We start from the raw sequence: 21,645 nt of genomic DNA on the forward strand, positions 1-21,645 counted from the left end.
ATATCCCTGTTTATTTCCTTGGAAAGACTGGACAAGGAGTTTTCATTTCTCCTGGAAAGGTAATTGAGGAAAATCCAGAGATTTTTTGGTAAAACGCAGGAAAAATCCTCTCCCTGTGCCGCTCCAAGATCCAGCATCACCCATTCCATGGGTTCAGCCAGCGGATCCCGTGGAATTCTGGCATTCCATCCCCTTTGGAATGCAGTTTTCCCAAATTTCCCAGCACTGGAGAGGACGGGAGAATTTCAGTTCAAAAGTTGAATGACCTGGAATAATCCTGGGATGATTCCCGATGTTTTTCCGGGCTCTCCAATCCCAGCTGGATTCCTCCCCGGTCACAGCAGCTCCCAAAGTAAATAAACTCTGGAATTATCAGCAATGATCTCCAAAGGAATTAGTTTTCTCAGGAATATTTTTATTATTAAGCAGAATAAAATCAGTGATTTATATTAATTTAATAAAACCTTTGGAAAAACAATTCCAGTGCTTATAAATACCCCAAAAATCCCGCTCAGCGTTCCCAAGGATTGATTTATCCCGTATTTAACCCGTTCATCCCAGATTTTACTGTGATACCCCAAATTCCAGCAGCTCCCAAAGTGCAGCAGTCAGACCTTGGCAAAGGCAATTAAAGGAAATTAATGGAAGACCCGTGGGATTATCCAGGAAAATATTCCCAAAGAATAAAGTGTGTGCTGCATTCCCACAGGAAAATCCAAGAGGAAAACCTGGATCCTGGGAAAGCCTGGAGCTCCAGGCTCCTCCTCCAAAATCCAGGAACAGCAGGAAAGGAAAACAAGGAACAGCAGAGGGAAAATCCTGGGAATTCTTTAAAATTCCAGGCTGCTTTTAACCTTTGAGCTGTCCCAAATCCTGCTTTCCTCCTGGCATCTCCCCACGGATCCCAATCCCAAAACATTCAAACCTTTTCCTAAAGGATCTCAAATCCCGGGAGGTTGGGACGTGGAGCTCTCACATCTCCCACCACAAATCCCAGGATCCAGGATGGAATTCCTTAATTCCTAATTCTTTAATTCCTAATTCCTTAATTCCATCCTCCCCCTGAGGAAACTCAGAATTCCCACAGCAATGAATGTCCCAGGATTTCCTGGAATGAGACCCTGGCAGAGCTTTCCTGCAGGAACATCCCACTGGGGCTCTCCTGGAATCCCTTTTACTGGATAAAGAGTAAAAACAGTGGGAATTAAACTGGGAGGGAAACAACTCCAGTCGCCCCATCCCACCTTTCCAGGCACTTGGGCTGAGTGCAAGGCTTGGAATTCCAAAGGATTTCCACTTCCAAGGGGAAAATGGGAATTAGGGAGTGCTTGGCTTCACCAGAGATCTCCCAGCTGGTGATGCCAACATTCCCTGGATCAGACCTGAGGGATCCCGGATTCTTTGGGAAGCAGGAACGCTTCCCTCCCTTTCCAGGGATCAAATCCCGATTATTTGACGCTTTCCCTGTGGATAACAACGGGATGGGAAGCATTTCCCAGCCCATCCCCGGATAAAACCAGCGCAGTTTTCCCTAGGGAAATTCCCAAATAAATATTTCCAGGCAATCCAATTCCCCAGTGGACACCTCTGGGATGGGACTGCTCCCGGAAACCCGAGGCAATCCCTGCTCTAGTGGGATTTTTCCCGGGGAGGAGGCTCCGGGCGGAGGCTGCGGAAGCAGAGCCCGAGGATGGCCAGGCTGGCGGCCGCCCCCATCCCCAGGGACCCAAAGGTTTGCAGGGCAGAGGGCAGCGGGAGGCGGCCCCGCCGCTCCGCCATGTCCACGGAGACGGCTTCCAGCTGGAAGAGCGTTCCCAGGATCCCGCAGACGTGGAAAACCTGGTGGCTGTGCCCTGCGACAGAAAGCCCTTGAGGATTCCATGGAAATTCCACGGAAATTCCAGGGGCGTTCGGCTGGGCCAGGTGGGTTCCACGTCCCCAGAATGATCCGGGGGCTTGGAGCGCTCTGGGAGAGTGGGAGGTGTCCCTGCCCATCCAAAACACCCCGGAATTCCACGATTCCAGGACTGAATCGTGCTCAGCCCGCTTCACCTGGCATCCGTGGAATATTTATCCCACAAATTCCTGCTCCTGATTGCTGGAGTTTTACCATCCTACAAACTCCTATTCCCAATTCCTGGGGTTTTATCCTCCCTGTAATTCCTATTCCCAATGTCTGTGGCTCCAGGGAATTTATTCCTGGTATCCTGTGGGGTTATTCCCGGCATTCACGGGGTTCATTCCCGGCATTCCCAGGGTTTATTCCCGGCATTCCCAGCAATGCTCACCGATGAAGTCGAAGCTCCCCGGTGCCAGGCGCTCAGGCAGGTGGGAGGTGAAGCTCAGGAAGGTGAGGAGGGCGCAGAGGCTGTGCCGGGAATGCAGCGGGAGCGAGGCCTCAGAGCAGCTCCAGGAGAGCTGCCGGCAAAAACGGGAGTGATCCATCCATCCATCCATGAATCCATGAATCCATCCATCCATCCATCCATCCATCCCTCCATCCATGAATCCTTCAATCCATCCATCCTTCAATCCATGCATAAATCCTTCAATTCATCCTTCTCTCCATCCATGCATCCATGAATCCTTCAGTCCATCCATCCATCCATCTGTGAATCCTTCAATCCATCCATCATCCTTCAATCCATTCCATCCATCCGTTCATTAATCCATCCATTAATCCTTCAATTCATCCATTAATCTTTCCTTCAATCCATCCATGAATTCATCCACCCATGAATCCCTCCATCTATCCATTAATCCATTAATCCATCCATCATCCGTCCATCCATCCATCCATCCATCCATCCATCCATCCATCCCAAAGGGGCAACAGCCATTCCCAGTTCCCCACTCCCCTCAGACCCACTCCAACCCTGCTTCCCAGAAAAAAGAAGGATTGATCCGCCAATCCCAAGGAGCCATTCCCAGTTCCCCACTCCCATCCCCTCCATTCCTGCCAGCCCAAATTCCCACCCTGCTCCAGTTTAATCCCTGGAAAAGGCCCCTCCCAGCTTCCCAAGGCAGGAATTTTCCAACCCTTTGAAGTGGGAAGAATTCACCGGCAATGAGAGCAGGAAAAAATATCCCAGGGCCTTTTCCTGCTGGAGTTTGTTTGCCTTTCAAACCCCGAGCTGGGCCTGTTTTCCCAAAGAATTCCAGCCTGAGGCAGCTGAAATTTCCCAGGATTTTGTGGGATACGCACCCTGTAGAAAACGGGGATGCTGTCGAAAATGTAGGGATACACGAAGGCCAAAGTTCGGAAGGCTTTGCTCAGGCGGGGCCGCTCCGCCTCCAGAAACCTGGGAAACACCGGGAATTCTGTGTGGGATACACTGGGATACACAGGGAATTCCATATGGGAAACACAGGGAATTCCACATGGAATACATGAGGAAACACTGGGAATTCCACATGGGATACACAGGGAATTCCACATGGAATACATGAGGAAACACTGGGAATTCCACATGGGATACACAGGGAATTCCACATGGGAAACACAGGGAATTCCACATGGAATACACAGGGAATTCCACATGGGATACACTAGGAATTCCAAATGGAATATACAGTGAATTCCACACGGGATATACCAGAGAACACCAGGAATTCTACATGGGATACTCAGGGAATTCCACAGCTTCTCCAGGATAGCGGACTCTGGGATATCTTCCCTGGGATAGCAGACCTGGATCATCTCCAAGTTCCCTCCCAACCCAAACCATTCCAGGATTCCACAAATCCCCTTTGGAACATCCCAAAAATTGAAACTCCTCCCATTATCCCACATTTTCATAATCGAATTCTCCTCATTTCCCAACGGAAAAATTCCCTCTCTCCCCTTCCCCACCTCCAGTCTGGCCCAGCCCGTGAGGAAACCCCTCATCCCGAATTCCCACTGGATCCCACCTGGAATAGCAGGACAGGCCAGTGCTGAGCACGGAGTTGAGCACGGCCACGGGAACGTAGAAATCATGGAATGTGCTCCCGACCCATTCCAGAGGGAAGACGTAGGCGGAATAGGCCAGCGCCGAGCCTGGAAGCATAGCGGGGCCATCAGCTCCAAATCCTGGAATTCCCTGGAATTCCCCTGGAATTCCCTTCCTCCTCCTCCTCCTCCTCCTCCTCCTCCTGGGCTCAGCTCTGAGCTCCGGGACGGAACATCGGGAAGGGCCGGGAATCTCTAGAGCAGGCAGCATTCCAGAGGGGCTGGAGGGCTGTGGGAATATCCTGGAATTGCCTCGTGCTCCCAGTTAGGCTCCTCCAGCTGGGTAAAATCTGGGATTTTTCCTGTTATTCCAAATTTTTCCTGTTATTCCAAATCCCAATTCTGAGGGTTATGATTCCAAATTATTTGTGGCCGGAGCTGCTCCAGGCCATTCCCGAGCTCCAGAGTGCAGGGATGAGGAAAAGGAGGAGAAGGAATTTCCCCCAAACCTCAAACCTCCCCTCTGGATGTGGTGTCCCATAAATCCAGGCTAAATTCACCAAATCCTGTAAATTTGACCTATCCTAGCTCCTCCCGACCCCCCAAATTCCTGAAATTCCATAAATCTGAGTTAAATTCCTGAACTGCTGAAATCTGGGCTATCCCAGCTCATCCTGTGCTCCCAAATTTCAGAAATCCCATAAATCTGGGATAAATCCCCAAATTCCCATAAAACTGGCTCACCTGTCCCCTGGAATTCCCAAAATCCTACAGATCCAGTCTAAATTCCCAAACTCCCATAAATCCAGGCTCTGCCAGCTCCTCCTGACCTCCCAAATTCCCGAAATCTCAAAAATCTTCCCTGGAATTCCTGAATCCCATAAATATCCCCAGAACTCCCAAATCCCATCCATCCCTCCTGGAATTCCCAAGTCCCATCTATCCCCTCATAATCCCCAAATCCCATAAACCCCCAGATTTCCCAAATCCCACAAACCCCCCCAGGATCCCCACATCCCATCCATCTCCCTGGAGCTCCTGCATCCCACAGACCCCCCAGCACTCCCCAAATCCCATAAACTCCCCGGAATTCCTCAAATCCCATCAATCCCCCGGCATTTCCCAAATCCCATCAATCCCCCCGGAATTCCCAAATCCCATGCAGCCCCCTGGCATTCCCCAAATCCCACAAATCCCCCAAATTTCCCCAATCCCATAAATCCCCCCAGAATTCCCAAACCCCATCCATCCCCCCATAATCCCCAAATTCCATCAACCCCCCTGGAACTCCGAAATCCCATCAATCCCCCCGACATTTCCCCACATCCCATAAATCCCCCCATATTTCCCACATCCCATAAACCCCACAGAATCCCCAAATCCCATAAATTCCCCCCCGGAATCCCCCAAATCCCACAAACCCCTGGAATTCCCAAATCCCATAAATTCCCCCCTGGCATTCCCCAAATCCCACAAACCCCCCAGATTTCCCCAATCCCATAAATCCCCCCAGAATTTCCCAAACCCCATCCATCGCCCCATAATCCCCAAATCCCATCAATCCCCCTGGAACTCCGAAATACCATAAATTCCCTCAGATTTCCCGCATCCCATCAATCCCCCCCAGCATTCCCCAAACCCCGCAGACCCCCTGGCATTCCCCAGACCCCACAAACGCCCCGATCCCCATCCCCACCCCGCTGACCCAGTCTGTAGAGGCTGAGCGCGGCGTAGTCGCAGCAGTAGGCGCGGTGCCGCCCGTGCCCGCCCAGCGCGCCCAGGGCGTGCGCGGCGCTCGAGGCCAGCGGGTACAGGGCGCACGTGCCCAGGTAGGCCAGGAACGGCCCCGCCCCGGCCTCCGAGCCCGGGCTGCCCAGCCGGGACAGCAGCAGCCACAGGAAATACCTGGGAATGGGCCGGGGAGAGGGGGGTCAGTGCTGGCACTCAGGAGGTGGGCAAGAGGTGTGCGCCAGAGGTGCCCAGGGGTGTGCCAGGTGTGCCAAGTGTGTCCAGGTGTTAAGGGCTACCCACTAGATGTGCCCAAGCGTGCCCAAGGGTGCCCAGGTGTGCCCAGGGGTGCCCAGGTGTGCCCAGGTGTTAAGGGTTACACACTAGATGTGTCCAGGAATGCCCAGGTGTGCCCAGGTGTGCTATGTGGTGCCCAGGTGTGTCCAGATGTTAAGGGTTACCCACTAGATGTGCCTGGGCGTGCCCAGGGGTATTCAGGGGCTGAGGGCACCCCCAGGTGTGTCCAGAGGTGCCCAGGGGTGCCCAGGGGTTAAGGGTTACCCACTAGATGGGCCCAAGTGTGTCCAGGTGTGCCCAGATGTTAAGGAGCACCCTCAGGTGTGCCCAGGTCTTAAGGGGCACCCACCACGTGTGCCCAGGTGTGTACAGGTGTTGAGGGGCCCCACAGGTGTGCCCAGGGGATGCGGGCACCCCCAGGTGTGCCCAGGTGTTAGGGGGCATCCCCAGGTGTGTTCAGGTGTGCCAGGGCTGCGGGCACTCACCCGGCGGGCACCAGATGTGTCCAGATGTTGAGGGTCTCGTTGTTCATCCCGAAGAGGCTGAGCAGGCACTCACAGGGCGAGCTCTGGGGAGGGCGGTACCCGGACAGGATTCCCGGCTCCCGGTAGCTCTGGGAATAATGGGAATGATGGGGATAATGGGAATAACGGGAACAACGAGAATAACGGGAATAATGGGAATGGGACTGAGGATAGGAATAATGGGAATGGGGATGGGAATGAAGGGAATGAGGTTGGGAATAGGGAACGGGAATAGGGACAGGGATGGGAATGGGAATAATGGGAACTGGGGATGGGGGTGGGAATGGGAATGGAAATGGGAACAGGCACAGGGAGGGGAATGGGAATATTGGGAATGGGAAAGGGAATTGGAGATGGGAATGGGAATGGAAATGGGAACAGGGACAGGAATGAGAATAATGGGAATTGGAATTGAGGATGGGAATGGGAATAGAAAAGGATGGGGAGCATCCCCCAAAATTCCGGAGTCGAGACACAGCTGTGGCTCCCTTGGGGTGACCCCACTGCCGATCTCAAATCCCACTGATCCTGGGATCAGGGAGGGAATTCCTGCTGACCTCGGGCACCTGGTGGGCGCGGAGCAGCCGGGCCGTGGGGCTGGGCATGGCCGGCTCTGGATGGAATTCCCGGGATTTTCCAGCTCAGATTCCACGGGGACGGCGCCTCAAATCCCTCCCGGCTGCATCCTGCAGGAATGGCGCTGCTCCTGTGAGGATCCCGAGATCAGGACGGCCTGGAGGGGATGAGAATTCCCGGGATGCACCATGGGGTCCAATCCCAAATCCCAAATCCCACAGGGAATTGTATCCCAGCAGGATGGGGAGCACCCATCCCGAGGGGTGCTGGGATCCCAAGGGAGCAGCGGGACAAGGCCGATCCCACTTCCCAGAGGGACGGGAATTCCAACAGATCCAGAGGGACGTGGGATCACCTTGGGATCACCTCGGGATCCCTGGATGCAAGAAGGTCCCTCAGGAAGAGGGAGGGACACTGGATCCCAGCTGGATCCCTTTTCCTGCTACCATGGAATATCCCAGCTCAGGCTCTTACCCGATCCTGGTGCTGGCACTCTGGGAAATCAAGGGAAAACTCCATGATCCCTCTTTCCCGCCTGCCCGGAGCAGGACAAGTGGGAAGGGAGCTCCTGCTCCAGGCACTGCCTCAGCTCCATCCCACCAGGATCCAGAGGAATCCGAGTTCTGGATTCCCGGGATCCCGAGAGCGCCCGGAGCCTCTGCAGCACCCTGGGCTGCCATTCCAGCTGCTCCAGCCATCCCAGGTTCCCAGCGGGATCCAGCCCTTGGATGTGCCACAGAGCCATTCCCAAAGAACCCTTTTCCTAGCCCTGGAGTTCTGGGATTCCCTCCCATCCCAGCCCTACCTCTGCCAGCTCCGGGGTGAGGCAGCTCCAGGAAAAGCCCTGGGACACCGGGAACGGCTGGAGAGGGAGGGAAAAATTAATGAGGCAGGAGAGCAATGAACCAACAAAACCCCGCAGGAAACGCCTCTGGTTAAAGATTAGACGGGAATGGAGAATTGGGAATGGGGAATCAAATGCTGCCCGGGGCTCTGGAAGTACTGAGGTGCTGCCTCATGGATCCCACAGAATTCCTGTGGTTTTCCATGGTGGAAACGGGACCTGAATCCAGGGAGAGCTCAGGGCCTGAAGGGGCTCCAGGAGAGCTGGAGAGGGACTGGGGACAAGGGATGGAGGGACAGGACACAGGGAATGACTCCCAGTGCCAGAAGGCAGGGCTGGATGGGAGATTGGAATTTGGGGATTGTTCCCTGGGAGGGTGGAGAGGGGCAGGGATGGAATTCCCAGAGCAGCTGTGGCTGCCCCTGGATCCCTGGCACTGCCCAAGGCCAGGCTGGAATCTGTTCATAGAAGGGTCCCTGCAATGGCCGGGGCTGGAATGGGTTTTAAGGGCCCTTCCGACCTGGAATTCTGGAATTCTGGGATTCTCAGAAGACAAAGGAATGAGCCCTTCCAGAGGCTCCTCCCAGGTGCAGGATCCCCCAGTGCCCAGAGCCCCTGGATGGGATCCCTGAGCTGGGAGCACCTGGATCCATCCCGACCCAGACATTCCTGTGGCAGGGATCCCTTCCCTGTTCCCTGTTCCTATTCCCTGTTCCTTGTTCCCTGTTCCTTGTTCCCTATTCCCTGTTCCCTATTCCCTGTCCCTGCTCCCAGTTCCCTGTTCCCCATTCCCTGTCCCTGTTCCCTGTTCCCTGTCCCCATTCCCTGGTCCCTGTTCCTGTTCCCTGTCCCTCATTCCCTGTCCCCATTCCCCGTTCCCTGTGGGAAGCAGGAGGAGGCTCCAGGCCCGGCCTCAGGCAGGAATTTGTGGTTTGGGAGCACAACGAGGGCAGCGAGCACAGTGACTCACTGGGGCCGGGCACACCCTGCGGGCCGGGACGAGCCGGGCCGAGCCGGGCCTGCTTCCTCCCGCTCCTCCTCCTCCTCCTGCTCGGGCTCTTCCCAGCCGGGAATGGGAATGGGAATGCGATGGGGGCATGGCGGGGCTGTGACCCCTGCGAGTCACCTCTGCCAGCGCTGCGGCTTCGCTCAGGTGGCTGCAACAGCTCCTCTTCCTCCTCCTCCTCCTCCTCCTCTTCTTCTTCCTCCTCCTCCTTAATTTCCTCCTCCTCCTCCTCCTCTCCCTCCCCCGGTTCCCCGCAGTCCCACCCGACCCTCTCGGGGCTGTCCCGGCCCTGCAGCCGCAGCTGCTCTGGCCCGGGAGCTCCCGGCTCAGCCCAGCAATGTCCCCACCTGGCACCGCTGTCCCCACCCGGCACCACCGCCGGGAGCCCGGCCCTGTCACCTTGTCACCGTCCTCTGCCATGGCACAGCTCCCATGGCACATTCTCTCCTTTCCTTTCCTTTCCTTTCCTTTCCTTTCCTTTCCTTTCCTTATCCCTCCCCACAGCACGTCCCTCCCTATGGAATCTCCTTTCCCTATGGAACATCCCCATCCCTCCCCCATGGCAGATCCCACCATCCCCCGGCACGGCTCTCCCTGGCACATCCCTCGCTCCGTGCGGCGCTTTTCCACGGGCCGGGAATATTCGGGAATTCCCGAGCGTTCCAAGCGGGAGCAGCGCTGGAAAACTCCGGGAGCGGCGCGGGCCGTGCCAGGAGCGCTCCCGGCGGGACAAGGGCGGCTTTGTGGGAGTTGTTGTTGTCGTCGCTGCCGCTGGAATTCGCCGGGAGCAGCAGCAGCCGCTTTTCCACGCCGGGAACCCGCCGCTCCCACCCGTCCTCCCCGCGGGATCCCGACCCCATCCCGCTCCCGGGTGAAACTTGCCGGGAATTCCGCGATCCCCGCACCGGGAGGGCCGGGAATGCTCCCGCTGCCCCGGCGCTTTTGCCATCCCCATTCCCATCCCCATCCCCATTCCCATTCCCATTGCCGCATTCCCGAATTTCCCGTGAGCCGACCCTCGGGAAAAGCTGGGAATGCCGGAGCGGGGGACAAGCCGGGACTTACGGCGCTGCTCGGAGCCGCCGCTGGATGCGGCGTTTTCCAGCGCTGCCTCCGAATCCCGGGATTACTCACTGGGAACAAACACTGCCCACATGGAATTCCCGGCCGGCCGGGCGGGCGCGGCTGCTCCGGAGGCACGATCCCGCCAGGGATGATCCCGGAGCCGGCAATTCCCAGGATTTGGGAGAGAATGAACCCTGGCTCGTCCAAGGAAAAAAAGGTTCCCAGATAAACCCGGAAATCAGCGCGGCCAAACGCGGCCGGGATGGGAGCCAGCCACGAGGAAGTGGAAAAAAAGCAGGAAAAAATAAAAATTCCCAGCCCTGCCGAGCATCTCCCGCTGGAAAACTCCCGGAGCGCCCGCAGAGCAGCCCGGCAGTTCCAGCCCTCCCGCGGCTCCTCATTCCCGGATTATTCCCGGCTGGATGGGGATGAATCCCAGCCAAACGGTGAGTTTCCCCTTCTGCTTCCCAAAAATCCGCTGCTTTTCCTGCTGTGTTCCAGTGGGAACGGCCTTCCCAAAGTTTGGAGAGCGGGAGATTCCAGCGGGATGGACAGGGATGAGCGGGCGCAGTTAATTATTAATTAATTATTAATTATTGTCCCTTAGTTATTCAGGAATTGGGAGAAGCAGAACCGGGCAGGGCTGGTGGATCCCCAGCTCTATCCCGAACTTCAATCCCACAGGAAAGTCCTGGGAACTCCAGGGAATTAACCCTTTCCTGCCAGCACTGGGACGCAGCTTTTCCCTGGACATTCCTGCGGCTCTGGAATTCTGTTCCCACTTTCAGGGATGCTCCAAGGCTCTTTTCAATCCCAGCATGCCAAGGAATGGGAATCACTCGGGAGATTCCCAGAATATTTTGGGTGGGATGGGCAGGGACACCTCCAACTGCCCCAGGATCCAGGGGCAGCCACAGCTGCTCTGGGAACTCCATCCCAGCTGGGAATTCCTTCCCAAGATCCATCTAAATCTCCATTTTTCCAGCCATTCCCTGCGTCCTGCCCCTCCCTCCCTGATCCCAATCCCTCTCCAGTTCTCCCATGATTCCTGGAAGGGGCTCTGGGATTCCCTGGAGCTGCATTTCCCCATTCCCGACACTGGGATATTTTTAGTGACCTCTCCGTTAAAATCCTCATTTAACAATTCCCAAAAAATTCCAAACGAGCTGGATTTACCAGGAAAATAATTCCCAGCAGGAATCCACCACTTGTGCTCCTTCCCTCAGTCACCAAACCCTTAATTAATAGGAAAAAATCCACATTTTCCAGAAGAAAACCTCCTTAAAACCACGACACCTCAAAGCCACCACAGGAAAAATCTTGGAATACATCTGGAAAATAAAATACCTGGAAAATCCCCAAATAAGCAAAACATCCCAAGGTTTGTTTTTTTTTTTTCCCTTAAGATAAAAAAATTTATTTCCCAGTCTTAGAAAGCTTTCCAAGCATTCCCAATGTCCCATAGAAACGTAGGAGAACCTCTTCCCGCCAAAAATTCCGGAGGGGCGGAATACAAAACTATCCTGTGCACATTGTGCTTAAAGGAGCGCCCAGCCCGGAGCATCCTGTAAACAAATTATTGCATATTTTCCATCGGGATCCTCGGGAAAATCCCGGGAAATCCAACAAAATCCCAGCCAAGCCACGCCCGGGGAGGAGGAGAACGGGAATGAGCGGCTTCCAGGGAATTCAGGATCCCAGGGAATGCCAGATCCGAGGGAATGCCAGATTCCAGGGAATGCAGGATTCCAGGGAACACCCAGATCCCAGGGAATGCCGGATTCCAGGGAATGCCGGATTCCAGGGAATGCTCAGATCCCAGGGAATTCCTGGATCCCAGGGGGAGTTGTGCTTGTGCTGTTGGGGTGGGGGAGCCACGGAGAGGGGATCCCATGGGAAGAGCCAATGGATCTCCGGGTGAAGATCTGGGATTGGAGCTGATCCGGGTCCCAAAGATCTCTGGGAGTTTGAAGGTGGAAATGAACAAAGAAATCCTAAACTGGAATGAATTCCAAGAAGTTCTGGGGATTGGTTCCGTGGCCAAGGGTCCTCCTCCAATGCACAATTTAAGGAATATCAGGAATTCTCCATGGAATTGCAGCCTCTAGTGGGGATTCCTGGAAGCTCCACCTGTGCTAAGGCCAGCAGAAGGTGCTGGAAGGACAGGAGGCACAACCTTGGAATGCTCCATCCCAAACTTCCAGCGGCATCCATGGAGAAAAGATCCCATGGGAAGAGCCAATGGATCCCCACAGGAAAATTTGGGATCAAAGCTGATCTTGGTCCCAAAGATCTTTGGGAGCTTGAAGATGGAAAATGAAGGAAAAGATCCCAAATTGGAATGAATTCCATGAAGTTTTGGGCACTGCCGGCATGGCCAAGGATCCTCTTCCAATGCACAACAGAATTTAAGGAATACCAGGAGTATCCCCATGGATTCTCCATGGATTTACAGCCTCTGGGGATTCCTGGAAGCTCCACCTGTCTAGGGCCACCAGATGGAAGGACAAGAGGTGGAACAGGAGGAACAACCTTGGAATGCCCATCCTGCACTTCCAGAGTGGAGAAATCGGCCACATTCCAACCCCACCATCAGCATCAATTCCCAAAAACTCAACCAAGAGGAATTCCGGCCTCTGCAAGGCACCAACACCATCCTGGAGCAGCACCCAAGGAGGCTCTCTGGGTTTTCCAACTGGGAAAAAGATGGAAGGAACACGTCAGGGGAGGATGGAGCGGATTTTTGGGAAGAAATCCCGGGTTTGGGGTGGGTTTGTGTCTGCTGGGTTTCCACGGGCATGGAGAAAATTCCCCTCTGCTACCTTTGGTATTGGAATTTCTCCTCTGCCATCCATTGGATGGGTGGATCTGACCAGAGCATGCAGATTAAAGCTGGGAAAAATTCACTCCAGGATCAGTGAGAAATGAAGGAAAAGTCTCAAAAAATGAAAGCAATAAAAAGATGGAGATGGGTGTTGTCCTTGTGCCCGGGATTTTGGGACTGGGATCAGCTCCACCATGGAATGGGAGCAGTGGAAATTCCCAAAGTCCATCCTCAATTTCAGGATCAGGCAGCCGGTGGGATCATGGAATCATGGAATGGTTGGGTGGGAAGGACCTTAAAGCTCATCCCATTCCACAGGGACCTTCCACTGTCCCAGGCTGCTCCAAGCTGGCCTTGGACATTCCAGGGATCCAGAGGCAGCTACAGCTCCCCTGGGAATTCCATCCCAGGGAGAGCTGGAAAACCTCTGGGATGGAACTGTTACAATGCTGGATGAGCTGGAGCAGGAGAAAAATGAAAATTCCCAAATTCTTGAATTTCCTGAGGAACTCTGGATGAGCTCCATGTCCCGCTCAGCAATTCTCAAAAACACCCCCAAAGCTCTGAGGAACCTCCCAGATGGAATTCCAAAATCCCATAGAAAACACAGGGATATCCAATATCCCACACAAAACACAGAGCTCCAGGAAAAAGGATCCCAGCTCTGAGGGGACACTGGTGACAGGGATAAGGATCCCAGCTCTGAGGGAATTCCAGTGACCGGGATAAGGGATCCCAGCTCCGAGGGGACACCAGGATAAGGGATCCCAGTTCCGAGGGGACACCGGGATAAGGGATCCCAGCTCCGAGGGGACACGGGTGCTGGTGGCCCAGGGCTGTGTGCTCCAGGCTCCCAGTTGTGCTTCCATGATGCCGGGCACGTGTTTTCCATGAAGAAACCCTCCAGCTCCAGGACCTCCAGGCAGAGAACTGGCAAAAGATTCCAACTGCGGATTTTCCATCCCAAAAAAGCGAATCCCTAGGAAACCCCCCCCCACTTTAAAGCACGCTTTGCACTCCCAGGCTCCGAGTGATTCCCGTGGACGGCGCTCATCCCACGGGAGCTGCTCCAACACGGACACAAAATCCCGGTTCAAGAGGCCCTGGACGAGCTCTCCAGGCAGCGACCGCGCTTCCAAGACTTCTATGGCTTCTGCAAACGTTTTCCCTGGAAAAGGAAAAACCAATCCCAACAAAACCCAACCTCAACGTGGGAGAGAGCGTCCCGATCCCAAACCCTCCCCGGAGCAGTTTTAAGGCCCAAAATTTTGGGAAGGACCCGTCGGAACCGCGGCAAGGACGGGGAGGAGCTCAGTTGTGCTTGGCCCGCCCTCCCCGCAGGTAACTCTTCCACCTCTTGACGAACTCCTTGAAGACGGGCGCGTCGTCGATGGAGCCCAGCAGCTGCAGCTGGTTGATGTGCGTGGTGTGGTAGTCCCAGCGCGCCAGGTTGGGCGCCGTGCCCAGCATGAAGTGCCGCAGGTCGTAGATGGTGCCCGAGCCGGTGTCAAAGAGCGGCAGCATGGCCTTGAGCGACTCCATGCCGCGCTCGTAGAGCAGCCGCGCCTCCTTGCCCAGCTTCTCCCCGGCCGTCTCCTTCAGGTCGTAGAGGCCGATCAGGGAGTACATGAAGCCGTTGAGCACGAAGGAGCTGGGCGTGGTGGGGTACTCCTCGTACCAGTCGTGCCGGTTCATGAACACCGCCTTGACGCCGCGCTGCTCCGCCGGCAGCTTGAAGGGCGCCGTGGCCCGCAGCGCCGCGCCCAGGAACGCCGGCTCCTTGGTCAGCTGGTAGGCCCTGACCAGCGTGGACATGGCCTGGCCCTGCGCCATGGCCGAGTACCAGCCCGGATCCAGGGATTTGAAGCCTTCCCCCAGCTTCCTGGTGACCATGATGGGCCAGCCGCCGCGCTCGTCCTGGTTGCGCAGCAGCCAGCGGCTGGCGGCGAAGAAGGCGGCCATGTGGGCCGTGGCCGAGATGGTGACGTTGTCCAGGAAGCCGCGGCCCTTGGCCACCAAGCGCAGCACCCTCTTGGGCATGATCTTGGTCTGCTTCACCGCCTTGGTGTTGGAGAGCCCCACGCCCTTGCGCAGGTCTGTCAGCAGGTCCCGCGTGAGCGTGCTCCAGCTGCTGCGCGCTCCGATGCCGTAGAAGATGTCCCTGTCCCTGAGGGCGATGAGCTGCGTGCTGGACACGTAGTGCACGGTGAAGAGCTGGTTCCTCTCCGTGGTCTCCAGCACCACGGACACGCTGCCGTTGCTCAGCAGCTTCAGGTCGAAGGAGATGATGAAATCCCGGCCGTTGTTGAGCTCCAGGGAGACGCCCTCGGAGCTTTCTGCAAAAGCAACCCCGGAAAAGCCTCGCTCAGCACGGAAAGATTCCCGCTTCCAAAGGGTTGGAGCGGATTCCAGAGGCCATCCCCGCTCCCAGGAGGGATTCCAAAGCTTTTAGAGCAGCCCTTCAATAATTCAACGTTTCTGGGCTGTTTCACCTGATTGGATTGGGAATGAAGGATGAGGAATGAAAAGGATGGGGAATGGAGGACTGGGAATTAAAAGGATGGGGAAGGAAGGACTAGGAATGAAGAATTTGGAAGGAAGGACTGGGAATGAAGGATTGGGAACAAAGGATTGGGAGGAAAAAGGACAGGGAATAAAAGGATGGAGAATGAAAAGGATGAAGAGTGAAGAAGACAGGAAATGAAGCATAAGGAATGAAAAGGATTGGGAATGAAGGACTGGGAACAAAAGATTGGAATGAAGGTGAAGGATTGAGAATGAAGGACTAGAAATTAAAAGGGTGGGGAACAAGGGATTGGCAATGAAGGACTGGGAATGAAAAGGATTGAGAATGAAGGACTGAGAATGAAGGACTGGATTCAAGGATTGGGAACGAAGGACTAGAAATTAAAAGGGTGGGGAACAAGAGATTGGCAATGAAGGACTGGGAATGAAAAGGATTGAGAATGAAGGACTGGGAACGAAGGACTGGAATCAAGGACTGGGAACAAAGGCCAAACAAAACCCCAGCACCCAACAATTCCCGCTCCCTGCTCCACCACCCACCTGGGCAGGAGAACTGCTTGACGCCGGTGAGCCGGGTCTTGTCCCAGACGGTGGTGAGGGAGCAGCCCTTGGGCACCGTCCATTCCCCGTTCCCGTTCCCGTCCCCGGCCGTCTCGTACACCTCCACGTGCGGCGCCTTCTCCGTCAGGTTCTTGCTGTAGTGGCTCAGCCCGTACTGGGCGATCTGGATGGGGTAGAAGTAGCCCTGAGGGCCCCACTGCGTGGAGAGAGGAACTCCTGCCCGGAAAAAACATGGAAAAAGCGTTGGAATGAGGGGAAAAGTCCTCCTCTGCACCCTGAAATTCCGGGAGCTCCATCAATGCAGTTGGAGGTTAGAGGTAAGGAGGAGGTTGGGCCCTTTCCCACTAAAATCTGGAATTCCATGGTTTTAGCTGGCAGAGGAACCCCTGGCGTGGACTTCATGACTTTTATAAAATTGTGGAACAGGCTGGGTGCAAGGGAACCTCAATCCCACCCCATTCCAGCCCTTTCAAGGGCAGGGACACTTCCACAATACCAGACTGCTCCAAGCTGGCATTGGACACTCTTGGGATCCAGGGGCAGCCATGGCTTCTCTAGGAATTCCAGCCCAGCCAGGAATTCCTTCCCAATATCCCATCCATCCCTGCCCTCTGGCAGTGGGAGCCATTCCCTGCGTCCTGTCCCACCCAACTCATCCTTGAGGATCCCAAGGCTGGAGGTGCCACCACTAAACCCCATTCCCACATTCCCCCATTCCCAGCACCAAATCCAGGTCACTTCACACTTCCAACACATTTTAAGGAGGACTTCCAGCAGATTTTCAGGATCATCCCAATCCCTAAAAACCTTCTATTCTGCTGATGCCCTTGACCCTGTCACAGACCTTGCCAGTGCCACCCCCACTCCCACATTCCTACCAGAACATCCAGGTCACTCTGTACTTCCAGCACATTTTAAGGATCATCCCAATCCCAAAAATTGCTGGGAATCCTCTGCTTTCCCAGCAAAACCCACGCTGCACACCACTGATGCACCTGACCCTGTCACAGACCTTGACAGCGCCACCCCCATCCCCACATTCCCATCACCAAATCCAGGTCACTTCACACTTCCAGCACATTTTAAGGAGCACTTCCAGCACATTTTAAAGAGCAGTTTCAGGATATCTTCAGGCTCATCCCAATCTCAAAAATTCCTGGGAATCCTCTGCCTCCCACCTTCCACACCACTGATGCTCTTGACCCTACCACCACTCCCACATTTCCACCAGAACATCCAGGTCACTTTGCACTTCCAGCACATTTTACGAAGCACTTCTAGCACATTTCACAGCGCACTTCCAGGAGATTTTAAGGATCATCCCAACCCCAAAAATTCCCAGGAATGCCCAGTCCCTCACCCTCCACGCCGCTGACGCACTTGTCCCTATCACCATTCCTACATTCCCACCAAAACATCCAGGTCATTCTGCACTTCCTGCACATTTTATGGAGCACTTCCAAGAGAATTTAGGGCTCATCCCAACGCCAGAAATTCCCCACGGGGAACGCCCAGTCCCTCACCCTCCACGCCACTGATGCACTTGACCCTGTCATGGACTTTGCTGGTGCCACCTCCATTCCCACATTCCCAGGAGAAGATCCAGGTCACTCTGCACTTCCAGCACATTTCTGGGCTCATTCCAACCCCAAAAATTCCTGAGAGTGCCCAGGCTCATACCTTCCACGCTGCTGATGCGCTTGATCCTGTCATGGACTTTGCTGGTACCACCTCCATTCCCACATTCCCACCAGAACATCCAGGTCACTTTGCACTTCCAGCACATTTTACGAAGCACTTCTAGCACATTTCACAGAGCACTTCCAGGAGATGTTTGGGCTCATCCCAACACCAAAAATTCCCAAGAATTCCCAGGCCCTCACCCTCTACGCCACTGATGCACTTGACCGTGTCATCACCCCCATTCCCATCCAGATCACTCTGCACTTCAAGCACATTTTACAGAGCACTTCCAGGAGATTTCAAGGCTCATCCCAACCCCAAAGATTCTCCACGGGGAACACCCAGTCCCTCACCCTCCATGCCACTGACGCACTCGTCCCTATCACCATTCCCACATTCCCACCAGAACATCCAGGTCATTTCGCACTTCCAGCACATTTTACGGAGCACTTCCAGCACATTTTACAGAGCACTTCCAGGAGATTTTAGGGCTCATCCCAACCCCAGAGACGTCCCTCACCCTCCACGCCGCTGATGCACTTGACCCTGTCGCGCAGCTCCACGTTGTAGCCCTCGAAGGACATGAAGACGCCGTCGGGCCGGTACGGCGCGCGCTGCGCGTACACCTTGGAGTAGCTGTGCGAGAACTCGAACCTCTCGCCGCCGTCAGCCTGGGCGATGCGCCCGTACACCTGGAAGTACTTCTCCACCCAGCTGAAGGGCAGGAACACCTCGCTGCCCTCGCGCCGCCCCTTCACCGTCTGCTCCTCGTTGATGACGCAGTCGATCTCCTCGTAGCGCGGCCCCGCCGCCGCCGCCGCCCTCCCGGCGCTTCCCAGCATTCCCGGGGCTCGGGGGGCGTCCTGGGGTGAGGCCTCCTCGCTGTCGGGAACGCCGGGGTGCTCCGGGGGTCCCGGGGCGGGCGGGGGGCGATGGGAGCAGCGGGTCCAGAGCAGCAGCGAGAGCAGAGCCAGGAGGGAGCAGAGCACCAGGAGCGCCTTGGAGCTGAGGCGGGCCAGACAGCGCATGGTGCTGCATTCCTGGGGAAAACAACGGAGAAAAACGGGGAAAAACGGGATCAGGAGAGGGATTTGGGGTGTTCCAGATGGGAATGGTCATGGTGATGGGGTCAGGCAGCGCATGGTGCTGCATTCCTGGGAAAAACAACAGGGAAAATGGGAACAGGAGAGGGATTTGGGGGGTTCTGGATGGGAATAACGGGATCAGGACAGGGAATTGGGGTGTTCCAGATGGGAATGGTCATGGTGATGGGGTCAGGCAGCGCATGGTGCTGCATTCCTGGGGAAAACAACGGGGAAAAACGGGATCAGGAGAGGGATTTGGGGGGTTCCTGATGGGAATGGTCATGGTGATGGGGTCAGGCAGTGCATGGTGCTGCTTTCTTGGGAAAAACATAGAAAAATGGGGAAAAACGGGATCAGGAGAGGGATTTGGGTTGTTCCAGTGGGAATGGCATCTGGGCCAGCACATGGTGATGCATTCCTGGGGAAATACAGGGAAAAACACGGAAAAACGGGATCAGGAGAAGGATTTGGGGTGGACCTGATGGGAATGGTCAGGGTGATGGGGCCAGGCAGCACATGGTGCTGCATTCCTGGGGAAAACATGGAAAAACGGGAAAACGGGATCAGGAGAGGGATTTGGGATGTTCCAGATGGGAATGATCAGCACACAGTCCTGGGAAAACAGGGAAAAATAGGATCAGGAGGGAAATCTGGGATGTTCCAGATGGGAATGGTACTCATGGTGCTGCATTCCTGGAAAAACATGGAAAAATGGGATCAGGAGAAGAATTTGGGATGTTCTGGATAGGAATGGTCAGCACACAGTCCTGCATTCCTGGGAAAACATGGAAGAACAGGACCAGGAGGGAGATTTGGGATGTTCCAGCTGGGAATGGCACTCATGGTGGAACATTCCTGGGAAAACCACGGAAAAACAGGATCAGGACATGGGTTTGGGATTTCCTGGATGGGAATGGTGTCCCTGTCCAGGGTCAGTGCCAACATTCCCAGGAATCAGGGAAATCTGGGATCCAAGCTGGGATAGGAACTCCCGGGATCCCAGCAGAGCCGGGAATAAACAGGAATGGGGAAAAGCAGCTCTGCTCTTACCTTAGGGAAAGGGAATTCTGGGAATTCTTGGAATTCTAACGCATCTCGAGCTTCCAGAGGCAAAAATCCCGTGATTTACGGATTCCTCTTGGGATTCCTGCAGGGAAAACCGGGAAAAATGGAGCTGGAGCAGCCCCAGATGGAGCTTTTCCTGGGAAATCCTGGTACTCCCAGGAAACTCCTCTGAATTCCAGGAAAACCCTGACGTTCCCAGGGAAATCGTGGTGTTCCCGGGAAACTCCTCTGATTCCCAGGAAACGTTTCAGAATTCCAGGAAAATCCTCAGGGAATCCCAGGAATTCCGGATCCCATATTCCCGAATCCCCGAGCCGAGGTTCCTGCACTCCACATTCCCCCAGCCCATATCCCGTATTCCCGCACGTTCCCAGCCCGCATTCCCGCATTCCCAGCCCGAATTCCCGAATTCCCACCGCTCCCATTCCCTCATTCCAGGCTCCGGCAGCAACCCCGAGGCGGCCCGAGCACGCCCAGCCCGGGTAACCGCGCTGCCCTCCCTCTCTCCTGCTGCCATGATTCCCACCACTCCCGTCATTGCCATCATTCCCGTTATCCCGGGAATTCCCGGGAATCCCGGCCCGCTCCTCACCTGCGCCCAGGGCCTGGCGGGCGGCGGAACCCCCGCGCGGGGCAGCGGGGGGAGCACGGAGGGGCCGCGCCGCGGCCCCGCCCTCGCGCGTCGCGGCCAATGGGAGCGCTCGGGAGGCGGTGCGAGCGCCGGGCGCCAGCCAATGGGAAAGCGCGGCGCGGCGGTGCCGCCGCCACAACGGCGCCGGGTAGGGTAGGGTGGGGTGGGGAGGGGCGGGGAGGAGGCGCCGCCGCCCCGGCGGCTCCGGTGGCACCGGGAGCGCTGCGGGCGCCGCTCGCACCCGCGCGGGGTCCCGGCACCGCCGCAGCCCCCGCTGGCACCGGCGCGGCCGGGGGGGAGTGGCGGGAGCGGCCCCGCCCCGGCTTCCCGCGAGAGCGGCGGCGACCAATCAGAAGCGCGCGTTTGAGGGGCGGGGCTTCCGGGCGGAGCGCGCCGCGGATTGGCTGAGCGGTGCCCCGCCCACAGCGTGGTCACGTGGCGGGGCCGCGTGAGGCGGCGGCTTTGATCGCGATAATTAACGCGGATTAATGAATAATTAATGAATAATTAATGAGTAACTGATGAAAGGGACCGGGAGAGCGGCGGGCTGGGCAGGACGGCTCAGGGAGAGCGGAGGGGGGAGCGGCTGCGCCAGGGGAGGTTTGGGAATGTTGGGAAAATTCCCACCTGGAAAGGCTCCAGGCACGGAGGAGCTGCCAGGCAGGGCTGGAGTCACATCCCGGAGGGATCGGAACCCTTTGGATGTGGCACCTCGGGACAGTGGTGTGGTTGGAGTCCGGGATCTCCAAGGGCTTTTCCAACAGAAACAATTCCATGATTCCAAACAAATCCCTGATCCTCCATCCCTAAAAACCACCCTGCTCGGGATAAACCCAACAGAGCCTGGATGAACGCGGTTCAATCCCAATCCAACGCTAACCCGGGTTTCTGTGCCTTGCCCACCAGGAGCTGCTGCTTTGGAGCAGATCCCAGGCCTGGAAAAGGCTGGAAAATCGGGAATTCCAAGCGTGGAATTGTTATCCATGGCCTCACCAGCTCCTGATTCCTGGATTCCCTTGATTCACCAGGAAACCCAATGCAAATCCAGCACAGATTCCAGGCTGGAGCGAGTAGCATCTCTCATACACTGATTCCCATCCCAGTTTTTCCTTGGTTTTGCCAAGGAGCTGGAATTGCTCCCATGAGCCCCAACATTTCCATCTTTCCCTCAATTATTCCTGAGATCCAAAGGAAGCTTTCCCATATTTTCCCGATTTATTCCCGCGCTTTTCCAAAGGGAGCATTCCCACATCCCCACCCCGCTGCCGGCCGCAGATCCCGGCTGACATTCGGGCTCTC

At 55.8% G+C, this 21,645-nt stretch overlaps 2 protein-coding genes across 2 annotated transcripts; both read right to left on the reverse strand.

The window, feature by feature from the left end:
* Positions 1 to 1,629: 1,629 nt before the first annotated feature.
* Positions 1,630 to 7,107, reverse strand: PAQR5 (progestin and adipoQ receptor family member 5). Its single transcript, XM_054272954.1, has 7 exons — positions 7,038 to 7,107; positions 6,442 to 6,569; positions 5,637 to 5,836; positions 3,913 to 4,039; positions 3,206 to 3,302; positions 2,289 to 2,418; positions 1,630 to 1,853 (listed from the first exon to the last, which is right to left on the reverse strand). Exons 1-7 carry the CDS (start codon positions 7,083 to 7,085, stop codon positions 1,630 to 1,632), a joined length of 954 nt encoding a protein of 317 aa, XP_054128929.1. The 5' UTR covers positions 7,086 to 7,107.
* Positions 7,108 to 13,778: 6,671 nt separating this feature from the next.
* On the reverse strand, positions 13,779 to 20,376 carry GLCE (glucuronic acid epimerase). Its single transcript, XM_054272682.1, has 5 exons — positions 20,308 to 20,376; positions 19,701 to 19,797; positions 18,086 to 18,605; positions 15,862 to 16,098; positions 13,779 to 15,131 (listed from the first exon to the last, which is right to left on the reverse strand). Exons 3-5 carry the CDS (start codon positions 18,591 to 18,593, stop codon positions 14,107 to 14,109), a joined length of 1,770 nt encoding a protein of 589 aa, XP_054128657.1. The 5' UTR covers positions 18,594 to 18,605; positions 19,701 to 19,797; positions 20,308 to 20,376; the 3' UTR covers positions 13,779 to 14,106.
* Between the last annotated feature and the right edge of the window lie 1,269 nt (positions 20,377 to 21,645).

The sequence above is a fragment of the Melozone crissalis genome, unplaced genomic scaffold, assembly GCF_028551555.1.
Source record: "Melozone crissalis strain CALT ecotype California unplaced genomic scaffold, PUWL_Pcris_2 ptg000014l_1, whole genome shotgun sequence".
In the NCBI taxonomy this organism is placed as follows: Eukaryota; Metazoa; Chordata; class Aves; order Passeriformes; family Passerellidae; genus Melozone; species Melozone crissalis.

Bases quoted from the DNA above. Each gene is read 5' to 3' on its own strand.
- GLCE (XM_054272682.1), bottom strand. From the start codon at position 18,593: ATGCGCTGTCTGGCCCGCCTCAGCTCCAAGGCGCTCCTGGTGCTCTGC. The intron at 16,099-18,085 runs GTGAGGGACGTC...TTTTCCGGGCAG, and splicing joins GTGCATCAGCGGCGTGGAGG to GAGTTCCTCTCTCCACGCAG. The intron at 15,132-15,861 runs GTGGGTGGTGGA...TTGCTTTTGCAG, and splicing joins CAAGCAGTTCTCCTGCCCAG to AAAGCTCCGAGGGCGTCTCC.
- PAQR5 (XM_054272954.1), bottom strand. From the start codon at position 7,085: ATGCCCAGCCCCACGGCCCGGCTGCTCCGCGCCCACCAGGTGCCCGAG. The intron at 4,040-5,636 runs GTCAGCGGGGTG...CTATGCTTCCAG, and splicing joins GCTCAGCCTCTACAGACTGG to GCTCGGCGCTGGCCTATTCC. The intron at 2,419-3,205 runs GTGCGTATCCCA...TTTTGCCGGCAG, and splicing joins GCATCCCCGTTTTCTACAGG to CTCTCCTGGAGCTGCTCTGA.